The 27,862-nt window shown below is 40.5% G+C and overlaps 1 protein-coding gene across 8 annotated transcripts in view; it reads right to left on the minus strand.

Moving 5' to 3' along the window:
* PUM1 (pumilio RNA binding family member 1) overlaps positions 1–27,862 on the minus strand; it is a 130,312-nt gene that overhangs the window by 46,287 nt on the left and 56,163 nt on the right. For 3 of the 8 annotated variants that reach the window (XM_048825666.2, XM_048825663.2, XM_048825664.2), the window contains 6 exons: positions 27,396–27,504; positions 25,324–25,502; positions 19,349–19,515; positions 16,071–16,341; positions 4,830–4,923; positions 3,424–3,540 (listed from right to left, as the gene is read on the minus strand). In XM_048825666.2, the coding sequence (XP_048681623.1) occupies positions 3,424–3,540; positions 4,830–4,923; positions 16,071–16,341; positions 19,349–19,515; positions 25,324–25,502; positions 27,396–27,504 (937 nt within the window). The remainder of the gene's footprint in view (positions 1–3,423; positions 3,541–4,829; positions 4,924–16,070; positions 16,342–19,348; positions 19,516–25,323; positions 25,503–27,395; positions 27,505–27,862) is intronic. The other 5 variants (XM_048825670.2, XM_048825665.2, XM_048825669.2 and 2 more) reach the window with 3 other exon arrangements.

A 27,862-nucleotide genomic window follows, 5' to 3' on the forward strand; every position in this document is an offset into this window, starting at 1 on the left:
ACTGCTAAGTTATGTCAAAAGGTTTGTCTCAGCCTGTGCTTTTTCAAAAAAGTCCCAGTAGAGATCAGTGTGCTGTGCATGATATTTTACTGCCTGAAACCAGCTATTCCATCTTGTGCGTACTGCTTCAGGAGGGACTTTCATGGTGTGCATGTCTTCTTCGGACTTAAGAAAAGCAACCCATCTTTGCTTTCTGGACTGGCTTTTTGAAGAAGGCAGATTTCATCCAAGTAATGAAAGATGCCACATTGCTAAAGAAGTGAAAATGCTGCCATGTCTCACCTATCAGATTGATTATATGACACAGATATGTCACATGTACACTGTTGGGGCATGACTCATTTCAGTGTTTCTTTGTATGCTTTGATGCAATATGCAGCATTGTCGGTTACAACTGCACAAACATCACTGAGACTGAGCTGGTTCCTATTCATAGACTCCAGAACACAGTGTGAGAATGTGGAGTGGTTGCAGCTCTCCATGAATATGACATCGTCAAATAGTACTAATCTGTAACACCTAAAAATACACATATTCTGATGTCAAAATTTTTCTACTTGTTTGTTACTAAACAAACTCAAAAATCTGTAATGGAAAAAAAAAATCCAGCTTCATATCCACTATTAAATCATTTAATGTTGAAGATTTTTTTTAATATTATACAAGCATAATATTACAGCTGCACTGCAATAAACAATTAAATTTCCTAATGCAAATTAAATATAAAATGTTTGATAAAATTACTAACAAGCATTTTATAGAATAGCTCCAAAATCCCAATTTGGTGCTTTTTGGGGGAGGAGGGTTAAGGCTATTTTAAGGAGTTATAGCATCTTAAATGCTTTTTCTTAAATTATCTGTACTTTAAATTGTATAAGTGTTTAGTATTTTCTAAGTATAACAAATGTTTTCCTAAAGACCAATGCATACATTATAAAAAAGCACCTACTTAAGAACCTGTCATCATAGTAAAAGAAAAATAAACTTACCTATGAGAATATTTAGCACACTGCAGTCTCCGATATCTGTTGTCTTGTCGACCACTGGAATCTTTTCCCCCATGGATTTAGGCCAGCACTGCCACATGTGCTCCTGATAAACACAAGGCAGAATCTGCCAAAGTTCTGCTTTATTTTCAGGCAATGCTTCCCACCATGACTGCAGTGTTTTAAGAGGAAAGGTTGAAGCTTCTTCATTTTTCCCCCTGAGATGACAGTCTCAGCAAAGACCACAAGAAAAACTTCAACAAATTCCCATCTGGCATCTGCAGATTTCATACTGCCTGCAACTGTTCTCTGTAGAGAGTGAGAACCTCGATGATTCTCATCATATGTGGCGTGATTCTTCAGATAGGATTTTGATATTAGATGATCGTTGCAGGTATCTTTTCGGGTCCAGTCTACTATATGTTGACAGCATTTGCAGAACATCATACCACCCGATTCATAGATATCATTAGGCAACAGACTAGCTCTGAACTTTGGTGTCAGTGCATGGTTTCTTAGCTTTTTTGGATGAGCATTTTCCAGTTGTAGAATGCTTTTTAGACATGTTTAATTGTGTACTGAACCATGGGGAGGGGGGAAACTGCACTAGTAGTAGCAGGCCATGTGTCTAAGCAACTGTCAAAAACGAATATACAGTACACCCTTGTTATAAATGCCCTTCACAATAGCAAACCTTGGGCTGTAGCCAACCTGTAGCCAACCCTGGATCCCACCTTGAATGAGCAGAGGCACACACAGTTTCTCCAGCCCTGGGGCCGTGTTGGGGGCACAGAGAGCTCCTTCAGCTCTGGGGCCACAGCAGGGAGGCATCATTATTATTTTGTATTGTGCTGGATTTAAAAAAACAAAAACACACAGCTGGATTCAGTGTTACGGTTTTGATTCCGCAATTCCGTCCATGTTCTCGTTGATGCAGCTTCCATAGGGCTCTACTTCTTGGCTTTCTTCCATTTCATCTCAGCCTTACCTGTGTGCCAACAATAGGCTTTACCCTAACACCTCATCTTTCATTTTTATTATGCCCCGACCACACCTAACGTTCAGCTCTTCAAAATTACTTAAAAAAAAAATTATAATCCTGAAAGGACTCTTTATAATCTTGATTCTTCATACTGTTTTATATACTCTACCAAAAACACCATGTGATATGGTCATACTTGTAATCCCATTTCATCATAGCTTGACTTTATGTTGGCCCCAAAGCTTAAAAGCTAACGAACAGTTATGTAACAGCTGGTAAATATTACAAAGTCACATATCAAACTTACTATCCCACATTGCGCAAACCAGAATACTGTAAAACTTGCTTATAGTAAATACAATCTAGCTTTGTTTTAACTGTATCTTGGAGTGGAAAGAAGCGACGGGGGTGTTATTTAGGTAAACCGACTGCATAAGAATGAAATGTTATGAGGTTGTGCAACCTTCATTGAGTAATGTTCTAATCTAACTCTGAACATTTTATTTAGAATCTACTGGACTTCCTCTCTCCAGATGGCTCAGTGAAAGAATTAAATGTGGTTGTACAGAACTAATCTGGTTTTGAAAGAACCCGCAGGACTCTCACTACTTGGGCCAGAACTTCATGACTTTTGGAATAAAAATTCAACATGCAATGTATTTTTTACACTTTCTAATAATTGCTTACTGGAGCTACCGTTTCAAGACACAGCAATTTTGGCTCTTGAAGTTGGGAAAGGGTTCAGAGACTAGACAAGGTTGGAAGAAAGAGGTCCAGTATGAAGGCAAGAATGACCCACATTAGAACTGCTATCTAGAGCACTTTATATTCAGCCTCTGCACAGGTGAGAGATCTTTTGACATACAAGACCCAGAACAAGGTAATTAAGGGACTGGAAAGCATAAAGTTCAGAAAGGATCCTCCAGTGAAGAAAAAAGCATAATTTACCAAATTTATCATAGCAAATCTCAAATTAATAACAGTAACAAATTTTACTTAATACTTCTTGGCAGGAAAACTTTACTCTATACCCTGTAACGCAGGCTTCAAAAGTATTTGGCTTTCAGATGTCAAATAAAAAACTCATAACAACCCAACACCAATCACATATTTGTCACTATAAGTGCATATTTGTCACTATAAATGAAATGTCACCTCTCTTTCAGGATTTTTGTTCTTAATCTTAAACTGTAAAACAGAATCCATACTGAGCGTTACCGGTTTTGATCCTCTAATTTAGGCGTTAATCTATAGGGACAAGACTTTCAAAACAAAAACAAAATTCTACTTTAAGTTTTATAATACCCTTATATAGCACACTGACATCCACTTATTTTTTCAGTAGAGCTCAAAACGTGCTAACAGATTACATTAAGACTGCTCTGATAGCGACAGTTAAAACATTTTAGGCATAGAAAATTTCATCTAATACACAAACAACTCTAAGTTGCTCACCTAAAGTTGCAGCTGCTGCAAGTCCTGCTGCATATGGATCTGTTCCTGGTGGAGCAGCACTGATGATGTATGGATTGGGGACAAAGGCAGCGGGAGCTAAACCTGCTGAAAACATACCTGTCAGTAAAAACAAACTTAACTAGAACTGCAGCCCTACCAGAATACCTACATGTTTTGGCTATTTACCCTGGCTGCAACTGAAGAGGATAAACAGGCTTGTGTAGCTATGATTTAAGAGTAAGAAAAGCTGGCAGCTACTTTGAGAAGACAAATTATGCATTTTCACATGTAGTTCTTTGTAGACAGCAGACAGTAAGTATCCAGGAGTCTTATTGAAACAATCAAATGTGAAATTCATAGCAATGTTACTGTCCATATGTATATGGGATTTGACTCCGAAGATGCAACATCCCTTAAAGGGCTGGGAAACTAGTCAACTAGAAAAAAAACAATGGGAAAATAAAGAGCAACTCCCAATTAATTTATACTGGTGGGTATTAATACATACCCATAAAATATGTTTTCCCTTGAAGTTCATTTTTGTCATAGGAGCTCAAAGCACTTTAGAGATATAAAAGCATTTTCATAAAAATTTTGTTCAATCTACTAAATTAGGGGAGAAGATGACAGGGGTCTACACCAAAACTGAACAAATATGGAGTGCAACATACATGGTACAAGAGAAACAGTGTCTTCATAATTCTTTCTAGCACTTTAAAACTAAGTTCAATTCAATTAGGAAAACCTACAGTTAAACTCTTTGATGCTAGGAAATTTACTCCCACCATTAATGAGTGAGCCCTTGTGAGCGGTTCACCTATTTTTCTATAAACAAGATTATGTACAGTTTTCCCCGAGTCAGTATTTCTTTAATACTATGAATGGTAACATTTAAATAACTGCATCTTAAACTTCTAAGTCTCACCCAGAATAGCCTGAAATTCCATTCTGTGGGAGAGTTAATCAAGACTAAACCATAGTAATACATAAAATATGGACTCAAGTTTCTGTGGTCTGTACTAAAATGTGCATTCTTCCTCATTTCACTGTCCCATTTACCCCAATTCATGTCTGGCTCAGAGTAAATGAATACTTAGAAAATACTCTCGTTACTGAATAGCATTCTCAATGCGGGCAAAGCAAGGGTCATCACAGGTAGAGAGGAAATTTTGGATGCTTTTTAAACGTATAGCAAGATGTTACCAGAATTTTGCAAGATAATCTTCAAACGTGGTCTGCTTCTGAAATCTGTGTGCCAATTATCCATAACTGGGACTGTACTTTTAAAACCCCTCTAAAGCCTAAGGACCTGTTTTCACTGCCAGAGGCTATTCTGAAGGCAGCCATTAGCAAGTAGCAGCAGCCACCGCCAGCCATCTAACAGAGGTGTTAAATGAAGGACTTACCTATGTGCGGCTGATGGGCAGCGGCCAATGCGTACTGCTGCTGCTGTGCTGCCGTCAGCTGCTGAACAGCAAGTGCATTTGGTCTCTGAAATAACTGCAGGGACAAAAGAACAGGCTTGGTTCTTTATTTGTGCACGAGAAAAGTTCTCTCAGATTCCCTCCCGACGCAACCCTGACATATTAGATTTACTATCGTAAGAGTACAGACACTCTTCATGATACGGAAACATGTCTAAAAGAGAGACTAACACATTTATTTGAGCATAAGCTTTTGTGAACTACAGCTCACTGCATCGGATGCGTTCAGTGGAAATGCACGGCATGCAGCCGATGAAGTGAGCTATAGCTCACGAAAGCTTATGCTCAAATAAATGGGTTAGTCTCTAAGGTGCCACAAGTCCTCCTGTTCTTTTTGCAAATACAGACTAACACGGCTGCTACTCTGAAACCTGTTTAAAAAGAGAGGTTCACAGGAGTTTTAATTCATAATCTACCACAATCATCTAAAAATATTTTCATTCCAGAATTATTAACCTATCGTGAAGGTTTTCTACCTCCACATTCCCTGAAAGCTTCACTCATCAACTACTCTTTAAAGAGACTAAGACAAACTTCGTAAATGTGGCCTGTGGGTCACGGCAAGCTAGCAGCTCACCAGGCTGTTTCCAGCTCTAATACTATATTAGATATACTAAATACTTTATTACTTTCCCATGCAGGCAATTTCTGTTGCCACAGAGATGTTATGAGACTGCAAATGGCAGTAGAGATGGGCTGCAGGACTGGGAATGGGATGGCAGATACGCACGAGAATCTCTGTAAAACGTGATCCATGCTGAGAAGTTAAAGAACCCTAATATAACACGAGGGGGAAAGCTTTCCTTACCTGTTAATTTTCTCTCTAAGATCTTCTAAATCAGTCCAGACACTTGGTGCACATAGTTCTTCCCTGACAGTAGACAGAAAGCAGACACTGGGACTTTCTGGTGATATTATCCCCTGCATAAGGGTTGCCAGCTCTCACAGCTCAGCTGAATCTTTGAAAGCAGTTCACAGTATTATTTAAGTGTAATATAAAAATCACACACCTTGAGACACTGAAAACTCACTATTTGCAAAACCACTGGAAATGCTGAAGAGAGCACCAATCTTGAAGGAAGGGATAAGGGCTGGCATAGAAAGTCTTGAAGAAAAAAAAAAGGACAAAACGTTTCTCTCCAGCTTCCAATGCCAGTCCAGATTCTTGGGGCCTGCCAAAGGAGTGAAGTGCCATATAGAGGGGACAGCCTAATGCCTCTTGGCTGCCTGCAGCACTCTTGTGGCACAACAACTGGCTGATGCCTGAACATCAGCTTGTGAATATGAACACTGGAGAACACACATGCCAGGTAGCTGCCTTGAATAACTCTAGTAGCAATGCTTCCACCTAACTTCCTAGCGAAATATACTGTGAAAACAGAGGGAGCTGCCTTTGTTGTACTGAAGCAAGCTTTCCTGACTAGAAGCTTTATCCACTTGAAAAGAATGGATTTGGATGCTATGCTGTTTTCTGCCACCTTCCTCCACTTCCATCCTTGTAGGACCGTGGGCTTGTCTACACGTAAAACATTGCAGCTGCGCCACTGCAGCGCTTCAGTATAGACCAAGGGTTCCCAAACTTGGTTCGTTGCTTGTTATGGGGCCACTTCCAGCAGCTCCCATTAGCCGGGAACAGCGAACTGTGGCCATTGGGAGCTGTGAGCGGCTGTACCTGCGGATGCTCAGGTAAACCAAGGCGACTCATGGCCTACCAGGGGCTTTCCCTGAACAAGCGGTGAACCAAGTTTCGGAACCCCTGGTATAGACACTACCCATGCTGATGGGAGGGGTTCACCCATCGGCGTAGGTAATCCACCTCCCTGAAAGGCAGTAGCCAGGTCAACAGAAGAATTCTTCTAGACTTAGATCTGTCTATGTTGGGGGTTAGGTCAGTTTAACTATGCTACTTCGGCATGTGGATTTTTCACACCCCTGAGCAACAGAGCAGGGTCAACCTAACTTTTTAGTGTAGACCAGGCCTCAGACAGAGAGGCCTAGCTTCTTTATAAAATGTTAAGACTGGGATAGATGGACAATAATAATTCAGCCTGATTCAGGCAGGATGTAGTTAACTTCAGCATGAAACACAGAACTGTTTAAAGAATGGACTATCTTGATAGAAAAGTCAGGTATAGTTCTTCACAGAGCACGGCTTTCAACTCTTATCCTCCTTGGTCAGGAGATGGCAAATATGAACAAGAGAGCAACAGCCTACGGGATATTCTTCTTCTGCCGCCTCCTCCTCCTTCTGTAGGTCCAAACTAAGGAACAGGATGTAAATTTAGTACAGTATTTTAGATCCAAAAAGGAAGAAGTTGTCTGAATACAAGTTTTGGCTTTTGGCAACCACTATATCAAAATCTAGCTACATCTCGGTTTAAGTACATCTGTGTTCCCTGAAGGCTGATGAATGCACCCGTAAGATGCTGGTGCTCATTCCTAAGTCTAGACCATTCCGAAGCAACTCCAGGATGTTGGCTATGGAGAAGCACATCGAATCCATGGTTCATCAATCACACCAGGGACACAATGTTCTCCAGATCTTACAATCACGGGTGGATATGGAACATATGCCTATGATAACCTTTACTCAAAAGCCCTTTCTTCCAAGAAGCATCCTCTCAACTGTGATGACCTAAGCCTAAAGAAATCTGGATCTTCATAACAAGTAGGGTCTTTGTGCCAATAAGTCATCTGTAGTAAGCAGGTGGATCAGTTTTGTATTGACATGCAAGGACATTTCAAGGACATGCAAGGACATTTCAAGACAGAAAGGACATGATTAATCTGAGACTCAGAAAGGTGTGCAGGAATGAGGATCTGCCAACTCTCTGCAGCACCCTCCTTATGGACCAATGTGAAAAAATGTATGACAGCGTGCTGGGTGTATTTACCTCTAGAACTCACATTCATAATTATGCTGTCTACCATTCTGTTGTCTCTTTCACCAAACACAAAGTTGGTCCAATAAAAGGTATTACCGCACATACCTTGTGTCTCTACCTTCCTGTGGTCATCGCATCTACTTGTGGTCCCCTTCACTACAACAAATCCACCCAAAGCTCTCTCAATTTTCCACTCTCCTTTACATATTTGGGATCAGTTTAGCCAGGTCACTGTGTTGTATTCTGGCTAGGTGAACAACAGATAGGTTAGATGGGTGTTTTTTCTGTTCGTACAATCAGCAGCTAGTTTGCCTCGGCCATATCCTTTTTCCTCATCAGTTTACCTACGTGATGGCAGTCAAGTTCTCAAACCATCTCACTGAGCTATTTTTGAACGCATGGTGAAAGCACAGAAGAGCAAGCCTGACTGCTCTTACATCTGGAGAAGATTGAGCCCATTTCAGCTGAAGACAACATGGAAAGGATCTGCTGTTATACTTTATGTTGTCGGTCTCCCATTTAAGAACATTCTTGCTGGGTGCTTAGCTGCACTCCCAGATGTATTAACATCTGCATCAAGGTTTGCATACTTCTCTCGAATCAGTATTTAGGCATCTGGTTCCTGAAACTAGCACAATCTGGAAATGGCTGTCCTCGCTGTCCATTATAATTTGACCCAAAGTCATCCATGTAGAGGTGAGTGACAGCTTCAAGATGATGCATACAGGTTGAATACTATGTAATACTGAAAATAGTTCCAGGGCTGTGAAATGCAGGGAACATGGACACAAGTGCCAGAGCAGCATTGGGCATAAGTATCTGTAGACTCATCTGAGCAGACACTTCAGAGAATCATAGAATCTCAGGGTTGGAAGGGACCTCAGGAGGTCATCTAGTCCAACCCCCAGCTCAAAGCAGGACCAATCCCCAATTTTTGCCCCAGATCCCTAAATGGCCCCCTCAAGGACTGAACTCACAACCCAGGTTTTAGCAGGCCAATGCTCAAACCACTGAGCTATCCCTCCCCCCCATTCATTTGGAAACTCCCTCAAGGAAACTACTTTACTTTAGTTGGTACAATTAGATTGAACAAGGCTGCTGAAAGTTTTGAAACTGAACTCTAACTATGGATCATGATGCCTAATAGGCATTGATCTGATGTTATATGTTCCCATGCATGAAAGGAATAGAATAGCCTTCCTCCTATGAAGTCCAGGGATGCCTGGTAAGTGTACCTTCATTACTGCTATAAGGAGGTGGGTAGCAGTGTCCAGATACCTATGTCCTCTTTTTTGAATGAAGGAGGTGCACTTGAAGCACCCCTTCCAGATGAACTGTAGCTGATTTACCAGGGAATATGATCTGGTTTCTTAAAACTGTGCTTAGTGTAACTGAGACAGAAACTGCCATATATATGTTGTACCCTGCAGAAGGCTGAAGTTTTTGTCTGCTTTCTACAGCTTTAACTACAATGAGCTTCCTTTTGAAAGGCCATCATTGTACTCAGTGACCTCCTCTTCAAATATCTTAAAAAACACTTTTCACAAACATGCAGAATAGCAGGGCTTGGACTTAAATGCAGCTGAAATCTCAGAGAACAGCTGGCTAATTCTACAGATTCTCAGTTCTTGCCCTGTGAAGGGAGGTGGAGATAGTGTCTGGTGGAAGGAGTTTGAGTGGGTGTTTCCAAGGGTGGCAGGAAAGGAACAAGATATTCCTGGCCCTCTCCATTTGCACAGCACATCAGTCATGCTGTTCTCAGACTTGCTTCTAGCCTGGCATTGAGTGAGTCAAACTCACAGAGCTCTCAAGTGGAGATGTGACTTTGGTTGTCTGTTTGCCTTATCAGAAATAAAGTAATTTATAGTGACATATATTCTTCGTGCTACAGTCCACAGATCAGTTACAATGAGCAACTCCAGCCTGTTTGCTGCTTGGGGACAGAATCTGACCCATCCGTCACTGAGAGCAGGGGAACGTGCTGTCTCCTGAATTTCCTTAGTTATTTTCCATCCCCCACAGCTGCAGACAGGTTCAAACCTTGTCTGTTGCAGAGCTTGTCTTAAGAAGATTCCAAAATTTCAAGGGGTTTTCAAGAAAGCTTTCTGATTCAGTCCAGAGAATGGATTCCAGAAGGAGAATGCACAGCACCCACTAGCTGGAACACAATTCATTAACGTTTCAGAGAATGGTTCCTTCCATGGATAACAGACCTGTCCTGATTGCAACAGTCAATGAATCTGACACGGTTTTCATAAAAACTGGGAAGAACACAATCGGCCCTAATAGAGAGATTCGCCTCTCTTGGGTACTGCCCACCTAGGAGGGGATGAACACTTACATGGCAGAAGTTAGACTAATAGAGCAGCTCCTACACCCAGAAATCTCTCTCTCATCGTAAGTCAATTTGGTTGGCTGGTGACTGAGCTCTTTTCATCTGGAAACAGCAAATTAAGAGCTCTTCAGCCTCTGTCAGGACCAAGGAGGTGAGCTGAATAATATCTTACAAAGCTGGGCAAGGTCCCTAATGTATGCATTCCAACCTTTTCCACTGCTCCCCAGGACAATACAAAAGACAGGAGGGAGAGAGCGGTGACACTGTTTATTCCTTTCTGGCAGAAGAGGCTACGCTCTCAGGTCTGAAGACCCTAGCACTAGATCTTTGGACGTCTCCCACAGAGGTCTGTTATTGTAAAGTTAATCCTCCACCCAGGACCAGACACGTTTAAAATGAATATTTGGAGGAAGTGATTATTGCTGGCATGGACCCCAAAAGAGATGTCAACAACAAAAACTTATTCCAGTGGCTGGTGCAAAGTCCATAATTTAACTGCCAGGTTAAACCAAAGAAACAGCCTTGATATCCTTCAGGAAGGTTTCACTGTGGGTGAACAAGAGTGTCCAAGCATAAAGGTCAAATCTCTGTAGTATCATGTTCTCAGCATGTCCAGGAAAAGGAAGTTTGTATAAATCCCAACATCAAATGCTTCCTTAGGGCATCAACTTTATTCCAACTCCATAAGATCAGAGAGCATAACATTGGAAACTCTTTCTGCTCCTTATGGCACTACCCAGACAGATACCCCATAGGAGGTGTTGTACTTCCTATCCATTAGAGTAGGCCTCCCAAAGACTACTATTTCCAATCACGAATTTTTTTTTATTTGACATTGCAAGCTTTCTCTAATGAGACCCAGTATTATACTTTTAATTCAGACAGATAGTCCTCAACTGGCATAGCAAATCACTCCTTAAGTAAAATCAAGAAATATTCTCTTTTCAGTTAATCATCCAATTCCAGTCCTTAACAACACTGATAATCACAGGGCAAAAAAGCCACATCTCCTGTACTGAGACTGGAGAGAGAGCCAGATGGCCATCAATAGTTAAGTTCACCAAGTTCTGCCGTTTCCTTTCTTTTTGGCAGAAGTTTTAGTGCCCAGGGAAAGATGGAGGAGATAGATTATTTATAAAGAATCTTGGTTTGGATGTCCATATTTAAAGAATATGCTTTTCACCCAGAGGCATGCTGCTATGAAAATCCCATTTTAACAGATCTGTGGACCTCAGTGCAAAGAAAAGGAAAATTTATCCATGCTTACCTGAAATTTTCCTTTCGTTGGGTAATAAAGTCCACAGATCCAGCCCACCCAGGAGACAAACTGATGATCCAGAATAGAGATGGAAATTGATATCCAAGGATTTGCAGTTTGTCATCATTATGCAGAATTTACCATTCTCTGGAGAGAGTTATTTTTTTCCTCAAATTACATTTAATAGAGTCTGTAATTTAAGAATGTAGATTTGAATTAACCTGGCTGTGGAAGTTCTCAATTGGAGGAAACTTCAGAAGGTAGGGCACTCCTCCCCTGCCAAAAGAAAAGGAGTACTTGTGGCACCTTAGAGAACTCCTTTTCTTTTTGCAGATACAGACTAACACGGCTGCTACTCTGAAACCTTCCCTGCCAGTGACTGACAGGTCTGATCCTGCCACTGAACTGCAAGCAGGTGGAAATATGCATGGTACTGGCTCTATGGATCTTATTAATCAGAGAGAAGACATTTTCAGGTAGCTATGGATACATATTTCTATTGTCACTATGCGTGCGTGTTTACGGAAGCACAAGTGTGAAAGACAGCAGCAGTAGCAAACATCACTCTGGGATTCAGACCTAGAGGTACTGTTCCTAAAAGAGGGGTCCAACTAGGGGAGGCAAGGATGTCAACAGCTACCTAAGAGAGTCCAACTGCAGACTCTGGAAGGGATGAAGGGTGATGGGCTTGAGGCCTTGGAGTAGCTGGGACACCAGGAGACATGCCTAAAGAAAGCAGATTAAGGCTCTTTAGCAGTCCCTGGTGAAGGCAACAAGAACAGTCTCTGGAGGAGAGAATCCACCCTGTTCTGCATAGGTTACAGGCTCTTCACTCCACTCACTGTGGATATCCTGAGGAAGGCTGTTTCTATCCTAACTACAGTTTGTGGTCCCCCACAAAGTGCTGCAGAGGCTGCTGCATGCTGCTGTGTGACTAGAAATCCCTGTAGGCGTCCAAGGCCTGCTCTATTCTTTGCTTTGTTAAGGTCTCTCTTAACCAGCTGATACTCCACCTGCTGAGGCAAAAACAATTGAGCGCTGAGAGCCAGCAAATCCCATATATTCAGAAGATATTAATAAAGTCTCAATGCATTGTCTCCATCTGTTGGCAGTGAGGAACCTCCAGACACCTGGATTGGTAGAGAAGATCGAAGAGAAAAACCCAAACAAAAAGCTTATTATAACCAAGTCTTGACCTTAAATTAAACTGTATTTTTATACTCCTGATCTACTGCTGGTTTTGGCTCTGACACGGATATTAGTTTGGGTGTCCTTCCCCTTCCACAAGAGATTTATTTTCACCTTTTCAATTAAAATAGTGGGAATCTAAGAAATAGTGCTTCAGTTACAAAAATATTTGAGCGTATAACATTTTAGCCTCGTGTAAGTCATATTCATATACTAGGACACAGCTCATGGCGAAGACATGTTTGGACGAGGTTTGTTGATTTGTCTGAGATACTGTTTTAAGTCCTAAAACTCTCAGAGAGTTTCACCTACACATAAAGCTAGTGTCATAACACACCTTGTCAAGAGGTCATAGGAGAAAAACTTGGAACAAACTGAGGCATCACAAGCTTATATTATGTCAATGTTATAAAGTTCAGATTTGCGTAGTCTAGTTTCTTCTGCAACAAACATCTGACATTTCTAATCATATTATGCACAGTTAAGACTCCCCCTTCTTAATATTGCTTTTAGCCGCACAGATTTATAATCCCTTCAAAGTATATGGCATCTTTTTCGATGCCTCATAAAAGGTGCTATACAAATGAGGTCCTTTTGATTAAGATATATTTCCTTTTGGAAAGAGTTAAATGTAAGCCAGATTTTACTACAGGTCTAAACACAATCACAAACTCCATTTGGTATAGCTTCCAATTTTACTTAGCAATATATTCTACTCCAAAGTACAACGTGTAATTGGCAGACAATGGCACCAGAAACTATTTTTGAACAGACCCCTGGAAACATTGGATGCTGGACACATTAAGTAAATCCTCCTCTGGTCTTCTGAGCCAAGGATATTGCATTTTATACTGACATATGTTAAGAAGTGGGAAGTTACAATTAGGAGTTAAGAGCCACAATAGTGAAAGCCCTACATTAAATATAGCGCATGTTTTCAAATAGTATAATATAAGGTTGCTACAAGTGTAAGTAAATAGATGAGGCTGCTATCAAAACATAAAAATAAGGTTGACATATCGAAGTACTAGTTCCCATCAGACAGTTTCGGATCTGGTTATTCACAATATCATTACCTTGATCTGAGTAGCTGAACTGAGTGCACCAGATATGTTCAATGGACATATACTACCTGTTGTCTAGCTTGCTTGTGCATCCTCATGTTCCAGTGAAATCCAAGTAGTTTAAAAAGGCAGTATAGAACTGTGGCGTGTGTCAAGGTGTGATGGCAAGAGAGGTAAAGAGTTCAGCAGTGAAATAGTTAAAGTGCATACATTCTGAAAAAGGCTCTCTGTACTGGCAAATCTGCTTCAGGTGTTATCTGCTTAGTTTACATTTAAAAAAAAAAACCCTTACTTCCATCTATGCAGATCTAATGGAGCCACAGAAAAGAAAACTACTCTTATTTGCTTCACGTAGTAGCAAGCTTTCCAATGAGGCTCTGCTTCCAGAATTTTATTGTCAGTGGTTAGGTACAAAACAGAAACAGATATCTGATTTGCACATAACAGAACTTGCAGAATTGCAGAAAAAATAAAACTTGATTTGACTTGTCAGTGAGTCCCATTTTATATGCAAGACATTGAAGGAGAATATAAAGCTAATTACACAGGTGTCAAATTTCTGCAGTGTCCTTTCTGACCATAACCATACCTTAAAAAACAATTAATCTTAATAAAAAGAAAAGGAGTACTTGTGGCACCTTAGAGACTAACCAATTTATTTGAGCATAAGCTTTCGTGAGCTACAGCTCACTTCATCGGATGCATCCGATGAAGTGAGCTGTAGCTCACGAAAGCTTATGCTCAAATAAATTGGTTAGTCTCTAAGGTGCCACAAGTACTCCTTTTCTTTTTGTAAATACAGACTAACACGGCTGTTACTCTGAAACCTAAAATTAATCTTAATAAGCTCCAACACAGGCCCACAGTTAGGACTGTGTGAATATTTCCACTACAAACACTGGTTTTCAAGTGTGTAGGTTTCATTATAAAAATGTTTTCTGAGGTGATTCTTTGCATCAAAGCTTTTACTCAAGAGATTAATACCACATTTAAAAAATAAAACTGGTTTGATCATTTCCAAGTCATTAAATTATGAACTAAATATATGCTTTACTAATACCAATTTGTACTCGTGAACCCTAAAAACATCTTGTATAAAGAAATTTCAAACAACAAGAGAACATTATGGGCCACTAGATTACACAGCATATGGGCTACCGAGAAGTGCAGTCTTTCATTGACTGTTTGCGAGGCACACCACCAACACAGGGTTTATGAATTGGCGACTAGATGCATGCTCTTCAGCCTGCCATTACAACGTTTTTGTTTTAAGCAGTAACAGTTTTTTGAAGGCTTTAATACCAACAAAAGAAAAGGAACAAAAGTTTACGGTTGTTACACAAACCAGCACGAACAGGAGCAGATTTAGAGTGGATCCTTGAATCTAGGCCTAGCGTTCAAAAGGGGCCAGAACGTAGATCAAGGACTAGTCCAGGGGTAGGCAACCTATGGCACGCATGCCAAAGGCATGATTTTCAGTGGCGCTTACTCTGCCCGGGTCCTGGCCACCGGTCCAGGGGGCTCTGAATTTTAATTTAATTTTAAATGAAGCTTCTTACTCATTTTAAAAACCGTATTTACTTTACATACAACAATAGTTTAGTGATATATTATAGACTTATAGAAAGAGGCCTTCTAAAAACATTAAAATGTATTACTGGCACACAAAACCTTAAATTATAGTGAATAAATGAAGACTCGGCATACCACTTCTGAAAGGCTGCCGACCCCTGGACTACTCTGTCCAGGAAGCACGAGACTGGGCTGCCTAGGTAGGAGGAAAGGTGAAGGAACCCTTTTGGGCTGAGGAATAAAAGTAAGGGGGAAGGTCCTCAGAAATTACACTGGATCCTGATCTCGTTTTGTCTTAACCCATGATCAAGCAAAAGCAATGTAGTTCACACTTTTCTTCAATTACCCTACAGTGATTTGGTATTCCAGAGGTCCCCAACCAGTGTTGCAACATCTAGGCACAAATGTACCCAAAGGCTTAAGTCAGTTTCTTTGCCTTTGTTGGTCTGTTATTTGAAAGCAGCTTTTTCAAATATCAACTGTATGAAGTCACAATAATTCAGCAGCAGTTTGTTTCCTTCTCTAATAAAACAAACATGTAGGTTTCTATTTTAACTCAATGCAGCTTTATAATTATTGATATTAAATGTGCTTAATGCTACCTGAGACGTGTTATTTTGGCATTTTCTGTTTGCCACTGATCAGATAAGTCTCCTTTACCTGGCTCACTTTAGCAGAGTCCTGAACATGTAACCTCACTCATTATTGAACAATGTTCCTGTTAGGCTAAGTGAGTCAGCGCCTCCAATCAAGTAATGAAGTAACATGCTACCTCTGGGGCGACTCAAACCAGTGAGTTAGATGTGACCACTGGAAGGGCTGGGGAAGGAAAGAGGTGGAATATCTGTGTGAATAGTTTACCTGTTGTTGAGAATTGTAGTCAAAGAGTCCCACAGTTGCTGCTGCTGAGTCCACAGGTACTTGAGTGCCGGAGTAATCAAACTGAAGCGGCTCCATGCCAACATGCTCCATGGGATCCAGGGGAACACTCTGGGATTCCATGTTGGAGAAATCCTCCACGGGCTTGGCACCATTAGTGCTAGTCAGCTGTGCTAAGCCCTCAGATCCGTTCTGGTTTGGACCCAGAAGATCTACTTCATTAGCAGAGTTCTGGCAGTTACCAGGCGTACGGCTACACAAAAACAAAAAGTTAAGTGTCACTAAAATGTATCTGCTCAAAAAGATAAACTGGCAACACCTTATTGGCAATGTTAACGTCACATCAGTTAGCATCACTAACAGCCGACCCTAGTGCCAACCAGAATTATTGGCAGATTCTTTTCAGAGCATTTGAGTTAAAAAGTAACAGCTAGATGTGGTCAAGTTAAGCATACAATCCAAGTATGCTACCAACATATTTCCTCTGAAACAGTTTCTTTCCTACAGATAGTTAAACAAACGAGGTCATATTAATATTTATTTTATCTAAAGGTCTGTACAGATGAAGACATCTGACTGCAATGAATTAAGCCATTTTAAAAAAAACATTCTCCAATGTTTCGGATGCTTTCCTAGATGCTTATCCTTCCTCCTAACAATGTTGTGATTTTTGCATTTGGCAAACAGCATGCATTTCAAACAGAACTGAAATGAGCATAGTTGTATTTAAATAATTTTATATAGAACCATTTGATATCTAGGTATCTTGGTACATGTTGATCATATAATTTAATGAATATTTGTTAGCTAATTACGTTTACTGCACAGCCACTGATTTTGGTGAGCCCCATCAAAATATAGCCTATAAACAATTGTCAGCAAGAGAAAAATTTAAAAAAAACATCCCCACATTTAAACTCCAGGACACTTTAAATAGGCCCAATTTGGGAAACAAAACCCATGATCTCTTTACCAAGCAACCAATTTGTCACATTATGAGAATTTAGAATATAAAATTTAATGAACCCTTACACTGAGTTTAATCAAGATTTAGAAATGGGGAAGTGAAAAAGAGAAAATGGTTGTTCAAAGCCTGTATAATATTACAGGCATTTGTCTCTAACATCTCCTATCATTTCTACAGGAAGCCCCCCCTCTCTCTAACCCTCCAAAATAATAAAAACGTCTTCCTTCAGATTAGGATCTCAAACACAATAAGCATTACAATTCTGCAAAGTGAAACTGGCCATTCTATTTTGAGCATAAAGCAAAAATCAATCACAATCACATATAGCAAGAAAAACAAAAGCAAATGATGGCTCTGATTCTGGGCTCCAATGTGGTTCTTTTAGAGTGCCAAAGCAACATAAGCAGCCCACCGGAAAACCATCAAGTGCAGGCCTGGCATAATGGCCCTGTCATGCCCTTTGAGGGTTGTGCACGGGCACTGCGAAATCGGACTATTCTGGGCTGCCAAACAGCTCTAGAAAGAGATGCCGCAGCGTGCATAAGATAGAGCAGTTCCAGAATCATGCCAAACCCCAGACCAGACTAGAATCCTGAAGGTGTAACTCATGTGCTTTGCCACCTAAGCAGAACACAGAGCCTAGCCCACTCAATTATCAATTTTTAGATACTCTGAGCTATTAACACCACAAAGATATGTTATAAATAGGTGCTGTACACCACAGAACTGAAATACTGACTTAGAGAGAACTGGACATAGCCTCTATAGAGCCTCGAGCCTCTCAAACTGTAACTACTCTAGCTGTATGCTGAGCAAATCAAATTTGGAAAAGGTTTGTAGTAATTCACTGGGTAGCAAGAAAAACAAAAGGAGCTCTGACTGGTTGAAAAGCTTTTGGACAAGACTGCTCTCCTGTGATGACACATCACCCCTCTAAAACAGAGAGCTAACATGGGAATTGGAGATTCCCCACATTATCAGAACAGACAGCGAGATGGTAGTCTCCTGGCAGATCCAATCAGCGGACACATTTGCTCACACCTGTATAGAAATGGGTTCATGAAAGGTCCACTGATATTCTCTGAAGTGTTCCCCCACCCCATTTATAAAAAGCAATTTTCTGTGAAATGTGTATGCAATTCCACTCCTGTTTTAAAATGCTTTTGCTGATATTCAATTTACAATTCATAAATGTTTGACCTACAAAATAAGCTTCTCCTCATTTTACAACTTGCATTTGTAGTTATAAGGAATCCAAGAAAAGGAGATCCCTAACTCCACCACTTGACTTGACTTACTTCAATGGACCCTCCTTCCTGAACACTTCATTAAAAAAAAGAAAAGAAAAAAAAGAAAGATTATTTTGGTGCCAACTTAAACCATTTCAGTTGTTCTCCCTTCTGAAGTCAACTATCATTATGTCCCTTTCTATGGTTGGTTTCTAGGTCAGGAGAAGCCACTCATGACAACAGTTCTAAAAACTGATAGAATTAGAATTTTTTCAAAAGGTGTGTCATCTTTGCAGAGCTGCTAGGTAATTATTCCAACCAGTTAATGCTGCTTGCTAGTCTACAAATCACCTCTTAAAACATTCCTAAAGCTCCTCTCATAATATCTGAATTGCATTATGCAAGGACTGGACTGAAATGTGGAATGGTTCATAGTAATCCTAAGGCCAATGATTTTTGATCAATTGTTAAAATGGATGCATTTCTCACAGCACCTAATATTTTATTTTATTCTATAGCAGTTTTCATTAGTTTTGAGAGAGAACACGGCATAGCAAGTAGGTAATTATACAGTAACAAACACACAGTTTAACGGCCCAAATTCCAGGAGATTCTGATTTCATAACTACAAATGTAATTTTTTAAAAGTTAGACGATGGTCCACAAGCAAGGACAATATCTAGGGACAGTCTCCCGCAGGGAAATAGCTGACCTTTTCATGCCATTGCATGAAATGTTTAAAAACAAATATATAGTATGGAACCAGTCCTGCACAGGTCAATGGATGGACTAAAACTAATAGGTGTTCTCCATCTCTAACTTCTGTAATGATTCCCTCTGCACAGGAAAAAATGCCTAAGATGCCATGTCAACTCGCTCTCTCGACACACACATTCCTGAGCCAAAAAACAGTCTTTTTGGCATTGCCACCACAAGGCTTATTATTGGATCAGGACTCCATTATGTTAGGTGCTGTACAGACAGAACAAAAGACAGCGCTCTTGCAGGATTTCCAACAAAATTAAATGCAACACAAACTAATTCACAGGTAACAAAGCATATACCTGAAATCTTTGACATCTGCATCAATCCCATTTTGTACAGGCAAACCATTGGTCTTATCCATCACATCTCCCTCCTCCTTTAGATCTCCTAATTTATCGCCATCAAATGTGCCCTTATTTTTCTTATCACCTTTATCATTTTCATCATTCTCTGCATCCCTTGGACCCTGGAAAAAAATATAACATTTTAATGTATTCATTTTGAGATCAAGTTTACTTTTTTCCCCCGTGGATTTCTACCTTAATAAATTACAAAGTTAAAGGGACATGTCCCCTTAAAAAGTCATTTTTACTTGTAACAATAATAGGTAACATTTAACATTATCATAACTGGAAGCAATTAGGGAATGAGTATTTTTTTTTCTAAGTCTACTTTGTGTATTTTACAACATTACATACAATCAATTTAACAGTTTCCTCTATGTAGTAAGTCAGGGCCTGATTCTGTTAACACATTAAACATTTACTTTAATGAGTAACATTTTCAAGAGCACTCACATTCTATTTTCAAAAGTGACTAGGCATTTAGCAGTTTAAAGAAAAGGAGTACTTGTGGCACCTTAGAGACTAACCAATTTATTTCAGCATAAGCTTTCGTGAGCTACAGCTCACTTCATCGGATGCATACTGTGGAAAGTGTAGAAGACCTTTTTATACACACAAAGCATGAAAAAATACCTCCCCACACCCCACTCTCCTGCTGGTAATAGCTTATCTAAAGTGATCACTCTCCTTACAATAAGAAAAGGAGTACTTGTGGCACCTTAGAGACTAACCAATTTATTTGAGCATGAGCTTTCGTGAGCTACAGCTCACTTCATCAGATGCATACCGTGGAAACTGCAGCAGACTTTATATATACACAGAGAATATGAAACAATACCTCCTCCCACCCCACTGTCCTGCTGGTAATAGCTTATCTAAAGTGATCAACAGGGGGTGGAGGGTGAGAAAACCTGGATTTGTGCTGGAAATGGCCCACCTGTTGATCACTTTAGATAAGCTATTACCAGCAGGACAGTGGGGTGGGAGGAGGTATTGTTTCATATTCTCTGTGTGTATATAAAGTCTGCTGCAGTTTCCACGGTATGCATCTGATGAAGTGAGCTGTAGCTCACGAAAGCTCATGCTCAAATAAATTGGTTAGTCTCTAAGGTGCCACAAGTACTCCTTTTTTTTTGCGAATACAGACTAACACGGCTGTTCCTCTGAAACCTCTCCTTACAATGTGTATGATAATCAAGTTAGGCCATTTCCAGCACAAATCCAGGTTCTTTCTCCCCCCCTCACCCCCCCACAAACCCACTCTCCTGTTGGTAATAGCTTATCTAAAGTGACTTTCAATAAAACTTAGGCTTCTAAGAACCTACAGTCACTTTTGAAAAATGGGACTCATTCTTTTTAAAATTTTGCCCAACGGGACTACGGACATAATTAAAATTACTCTCATGCTTATGTGTTTGCAATGGGCCGTACTACAGTTTCACATATTTGTGTGTGGGGAGGGGGGCAATGTCTTCAAACTGCACACAGAAAAAATATTTTCCACTAAAGAAAGCTGCATTCATTAACAGTCTACTACTACAAATAAGGGAAAAGTAGTTCACACATGACACCAGTGGTGCCTGAACCCCATGAAAACGATAGTAAGTTTCCATCCTGCCTTACTACAGGATTATCTATTGGGAGAACCTTGTTTCATATTTGAACTAGACATTTTGTGTTTAGAAAGTAAAGTTCTTCTGATGCCACCAGTCAGCAAAATAGCATTTTTATTAATTAGCATCACCAGTAGAACTAGGAAATGCCAGTTCAGTTATGGATATGAATTGGGACCAATCCTGCAACCTTTACTCACCCAAACAGGACCGTCAAACAAGCCTATTGGTTTCAGAACTGACCCTCATTCTCAACTTCATTTCAGTTTAAATATGGCAATAATAGATAGTTATTCTGCACATTAATAATAGTGCATTGAGCTTCTTGGTGTATGCAGCGTTGTTGTAGCAGCATCAGTGCTAAGATTTTAGAGAGAAGGTAGGTGAAGTAATACCCTTTATTGGACCAACTTTCTGTTGGAGAGAGAGACAAGCGCTCACTAACAGAAGTTGGTCCAACAAAGGATATTTGCATCTGTCTACATGGCTCAGGATGTGAGGGAGATTTCCAAACCTGAGCCATTCTTTTTAGGTGGCAAATCTGAGGAACTGTCCCAGATTGAGCTGTCATCAGAGGACTTCTGAAACAATTGAACAGTAATAAGTTACCAGGACCAGATGGTATTCACCCAAGAGTTCTGAAGGAACTCAAATGTGAAACTGCAGAACTAACAACTGTAGTCTGTAACTGATCATTTAAATCAGCTTCTGTACCAAATGAGTGGAGGATAGCTAAATGTGACGCCAATTTTTAAAAAGGGCTCCAGCAATTATAGGCTGGTAAGGCTGAATTCAGTACCTGGCAAACTGGTTGAAACTATAGTAAAGAACAAAATGGTCAGACACATAGATGAACAGAATTTGTTGGGAAGAGTCAACATGGTTTTAGTAAAGGGAAAATCATGCCTCACCAATCTACTAGAATTCTTTGAGGGGGGTCAACAAGCATGTGGACAAGGGGGATCCAGTGGATATAGTGTACGTAGATTTTCAGAGAGCCTTTGACAAGGTCCCTCACCAAAGGCTTTTAAGCAAAGTAAGTTGTCTTGGGATAAGAGGGAAGGTCCTCTTATGGATTGGTAACTGGTTAAAAGACAGGAAACAAAGGGTAGGAATAAATGGTCAGTTTTCAGAATGGAGAGAGGTAAATAGTGGTGTCCCTCAGGGGTTTGTACTGGGCCTAGTCCTATTTAACATATTCATAAATGATCTGGAAAAAGGGGTAAACAGTGAGGTGGAAAAATTTGCAGATGACACAAAACTACTCAAGACAGTTAAGTCCCAGGCAAACTGCGAAGAGCTACAAAAGGATCTCTCAAAACTGGATACATAGGCAACAAAATGGCAGATGAAATTCAATGTTGATAAATGCAAAGTAATGCACATTAGAAAACATGATCCCAACTATACATATAAAATGATGGGGTCTAAAGTAGCTGTTACTACTCAAGAAAGAAACCTTGGAGTCATTGTGGAGAGTTCTCTGAAAACATCCACTCAATGTGCAGCGGCAGTCAAAAAAGTGAACAGAATGTTTGGAATCCTTAAGAAAGGGATAGATAAGACAGAAAATATCATATTGCCTCTATATAAATCCATGGTACACCAACATCTTGAATACTGTGTGTAGATCTGGTCGCTCCATCTCAAAAAACATATATTGGACTTGGAAAATGTTCAGAAAAAGGGCAACAAAAATGATTAGGGGTATGGAACAACTGCCATATGAGGAGAGATTAATAAGTCTGGAACTTTTCAGCTTGGAAAAGATGACTAAGGCATGATATGACTGAGGTCTGTAAAATCATGACTGATGTGGAGAAAGTGAATAAGGAAGTGTTATTTACTCCTTCTCATAACACAAGAACTAGGGGTCACCAAATGAAATAAATAGGCAGCATGTTTGTTTTAAACAAAAGGAAGTATTTTTACACACAATGCACAGTCAGTCTGTGGAACTCTTTGCCAGAGAATGTTTGGAAGGCCAAGACTATAACAGAGTTCAAAAAAGAACTAGATAAGTTCATTGAGGATAGGTCCATCAATGGCTATTAACCAGGACGGGCAGGGATGGTGTCCTTAGCGTCTTTTTCCCAGAAGCTGGGAATCAGCGACAGGGGATGGATCACTTGATGATTACCTGTTCTGTTCATTCCCTCTGGGGCACCTGGCATTGGCCACTTTCAGAATATAGGATAGTGGGCTAGATGAACCTTTGGTCTGACCCAGTGTGGCTGCTCTTATGTTCTTATTACCTTAGCCACCTTATCTTTCAATCATATTGGGACAGTTTTCCTTTAAAGATAGTAAATTACATTCTATGAGTTTGGAATTGTAAGGACATGTATGAAGAATCCTCTGTTTTCATCATAAAACACCACTTAGACCATTCTCCAACATTAGATTAGTTAACAGTTTCCCCGCTTCCTTCAAATTTTTCAGATTTCTAAATACCTGTCAGCATCCAAGCTCTACTTCTTTCTTATTAACAGCCAGGGCTCAACAAATTTACCAGGCACCTACTAATTAAGGGCTGACAAAAAAAAGAAACTTACAACGTTTGTGGACGATACCAAGCTGGGAGGGGTCACAAGTGCTTTGGAGGATAGGATTAATATTCAAAATAATCTGGACAAACTGGAGAAATGATCTGAAGTAAATAGGATAAAGTTCAATGAAGATAAATACAAAGTACTCCACTTCGGAAGGAACAATCAGTTGCACACATACAAAACGGGAAAAGACTGCCTAGGAAGGAGTACTGTGGAAAGGGATCTGGGGATCATAATGGATCACAAACTAAATATGAGTCAACAGTGTAACACTGGTGCAAAAAAAAGCAAACATCATTCTGGGATGTACTAGCAGGAGAGTTGTAAGCAAGACACAAGAAGTAATTCTTCTGCTCTACTCCACGCTGATACAGACTCAACTGGAGTATTGTCCCCCATTCTGGGTACCATATTTCAGGAAAGATGTGGACAAATTGGAAAAAGTCCAGAGAAGAGCAACAAAAATGATAGCAAACATGATCTATGAGGGTAGATTGAAAAAAACTGGGTTTGTTTAGTCTGGAGAAGGGAAGAGTGAGGGGGTACGTAAAAGGTTGTTACAAGAAGGAAGGAGAAAAATTGTTCTAGTTAACCTCTGAGGGTAGGACAAGAAACAACAGGTTTAAATTGCAGCAGGGTGGTTTAGATTGGAAATTAGGAAAAACTTCCTATCAGGATAGTTAAACTCTGGAATAAATGTCTAGAGAGGTTGTAGAATCTCTCAATAGAGGTTTTTGAAAGCAGGTTAGACAAACAGCTCTCACAGATGGTTCTAGATAATACTTAGTCAAGTCTTGAGTGCAGGGGACTGGACTAGATGACCTCTCAAGGTCCCTTCCAGTCCTATGATTCTGTGGAATGAGGTTCTCCAGAAGGGTGCAGAAGCTATGTTCTGATGGGAAACTCAGAATAACTAGTAGGAGTGAGTACAACACCTGATATGATAGATGAGGCACCTGTGCTCCACCATACCCCTCCTATATCAACCCTAACTAGTAGATGTCTGGGAGTTTTAGAGCTATTCCCTCTTGGCAGTTTGAGGGTGTAAGATTTCTTCCCACTGCAGTGGGATGGGACTTGAATATACCTTTCTCCCTCCACACAAGCGGGGGGGGATGGGGGGGGGATGCTAGTTAACAGGTAGTATGAGCTGGCTGCTCTGTTCCCTTCTTTGCCAGAAGTGCATTGTGGGGAGCAGCACACTGGTCGTAGAAAAGAGAACAGTCCTTTAATAAATTCCCGCTATGTAATGTCAGGCTTCAGAGTAACAGCCGTGTTAGTCTGTATTCGCAAAAAGAAAAGGAGTACTTGTGGCACCTCAGAGACTAACCAATTTATTTGAGCATAAGCTTTCATGAGCTACAGCTCACTAATGTGCAGTGATTTTTGCACCACTTTTGAAAACAGAGAACAAGTCTCATAGCAAAGCATGCTTTACAGAATATTCAAGAACACCAGCATTTAGCCAAGTATTTTTGCACATCATATTTCTAGTGTCTCAATATGGCAGGTGTGTTCACCAACAGGATCAGAGATGGCTGGCCATCTCACTACTGCTGTATTTCTTTCTTCTATATCCCATTACGTAAGCATGAACAACAACTAAAACGGTGGCTTACCCTTTTTGACATGCTGGTGGATACAACCATAACACCCACAAGAGGTAGAATATCTGTCTGTCTTTAGGAAGGAAGTAAAAAACAGCAACAAATGGAGGGGGAAAAAAAATCACAGAAACCCAAATTTCAGAATCAGGCACACTTACAAATCCTCCTTTTCTGAGACAGGAATCCCCAGGAGATGAGCTCAACACGTATTCCACCATGCTAACTCCAAGTCCTCCGCTCTCTGACCGTGGCGACAGCACCGAGTTGACATCACTGTTCACATGAAAGCCTTGACCAGGTCTTCTCTGAACCATTATTGGTTGAGAAACAGAATGATCTACAACAAACACATACACATATCTTTAAGATTCATTATTAGTAGTACTACCTTACAACGTCGTGGCCCCATTCACAGACCATGGTACAAACAGAACAGAAACAGTCCCTGACCAAATGACTACGTTTCATTAAAAGTCGATGGGATGTTGCAGCCTACATCCTATTTTCAAAAGTGACTTATGCCTTCTCTATACTACACAATTAAGTCGACCTATGTTAGGTCGACTTACAGCCACTGCCGTAATTACTGCGTTTTTTCATGTCCACACTATCCTCCTTCTGCCAGTGGTGTGCGTCCTTACCAGGAGCACTTGCACCAACTTAAGAGCAGCAGTGTTGGGGGATGAGAGCCCAGGCTCTCAGCTCAGTGAGAAGCTCCCAGCTGGAAGGGCACAGAGCTGACAGGTGATGTAAGTAACAGTGTTTATACAGACACCGCATCAGTCTAACTACATCAACCTAGAGCGCTACGCCTCTCCCGCAGGCGGAGTTATTAGGTCGGTGTAGTGAGGGGACTTACATCGGTGGGAGCAAGGCTGTAGTGTTGACATTTACAGAATTAGGTTGACGTAAGATGCTTTATATTGACCAAACTCTGTAGTATAGACCCTGAAAACTTTATCCTAGAACTCATGGTCTCTTGGCTCAGCACACCCTCCCCTAGGCCATGCAACGTTTTGATGGGGGAAAGAGGCAGACTGGGGTAAATTTTACTGGTGTCCTTTCTGGAGCTAGAGATCTGTCCAGTTGTTTGGAAACAATGCATGAGGCTCAGTGGGGCCTGGGAGCATGCTCAGTATAGATGGAACTTACAGAAAATTGAGAAAGGGCTTAACATGTTCTGTAGAGCATGTGCAAATGACTACTTCTGTGACTTAGAACTTATCTTTGTGGAAAAGGTATTCAGATTTGGTCAAGGCACCTTTCTGATCACTGGATCATGCCCCTAACAAACAGCTTCAGTCTGCCTACTTCAAACCACAGAGGCACTGGAGCTATTGATTTTAAAAAGTTGATTTTTTTTTTTAAATGTTCACAACACATTTTGCGCTACCCTCAATCTCTGAAATGGCTGCACTGGAGGATTTATAATTGATTTTTAGGCAGCCATAATAATTGCAACTGTTCCACCTATATTATACATGTACACATGTATGATTTAGTAGACTAAATATCTGAGTGACGATTGCTAAAATTTTCTTTTAAACTATCACATGGTGCACACAACCCAAAATAAAGTGGTAAACAATGGTTTAAGAATGCTTCCCACGATACACATTACAACAGGAGTTCCCACATATATGCACTGTAATCCTAATCCTGACCCAGTGAAGAGGGGATATCCTGTAGCAGAATGGGAGGAGAGGGAGGAGGAGAGTCAAGTGAGGTGGAGAGCGAACCCATCTCACACTCACTCCACCGCAGTGGCTCCTGTCCCACAGGACTCAGCTCAATTCCCCGCTCTGGACATTGCAACCTGGTGCACAAAGTCACAGTGTCACTCAGGTTTGGCCCAGCCACCCCTCCATCACATCAGAAAGGCCAAACCTGAGTGGTTGTGTGATCCTATGGACTAGGCTGTAACATCCAGAGTGCAGAACTGATGGGTTAATCTGGCCCTGATGACAGATCTAAAATGTTCCTGCAACACATTGGTGAGTTAGGACCCACTGTTTGGTGAAAACTGAACAAGAACGTGGATTTTCTTATATTCAGAATTATTTAAAACCTATCTATTTCTACTGATCCTTTTGTGATTTTTTTCATCTTTTTGTTAACTTCAGTTTTACACAGGACTGGTATATGAATAGCTATAATCAGAGACAACCAGGTTTTTGACATATTTGGTAGCTGTGAAATTCAGAATTAGCCAGCTTGCTGAGAAAGTTACCTGATGTTCCCCAAGCACTGTCTCTCCACTGATCTCCTAGAAATATCCCTTTTGGTCCATCTTTGCTTGAATCATCAGTTTCCCAAAACTTTTTACCTGGCAACAGCTGCTGCAAATAAAAAGGAACAAACATGTTTAATGTTAGCATAAAAGTGCAAGTGTAAACCATAAACATTTTCCTTGTGGAACCAAAAAAATCAGTCATGTTAAAACAAGCTGATAGACACTTTACAATCAGAGTGCTTATGCTTTCCCAAGGTGAGAGCGATGAAGCGATTGTGACACCCTGTGGAAGCATAGAGTAACTCAGAAAAATAGGAGGGATCCTATATGCATCAGCCCTTTAGGCCTAACACACACACCCCATCAGCACTCACACATTTCTATGCATGAGAGCCATTTGTAACAAATGTTAGTAAGAAAGATATGCTCTCATCAGAAGAGCATGTTTTAATGAATCAGAATTG

The sequence above is a fragment of the Caretta caretta genome, chromosome 19, assembly GCF_965140235.1.
Source record: "Caretta caretta isolate rCarCar2 chromosome 19, rCarCar1.hap1, whole genome shotgun sequence".
Taxonomy (NCBI): domain Eukaryota; kingdom Metazoa; phylum Chordata; order Testudines; family Cheloniidae; genus Caretta; species Caretta caretta.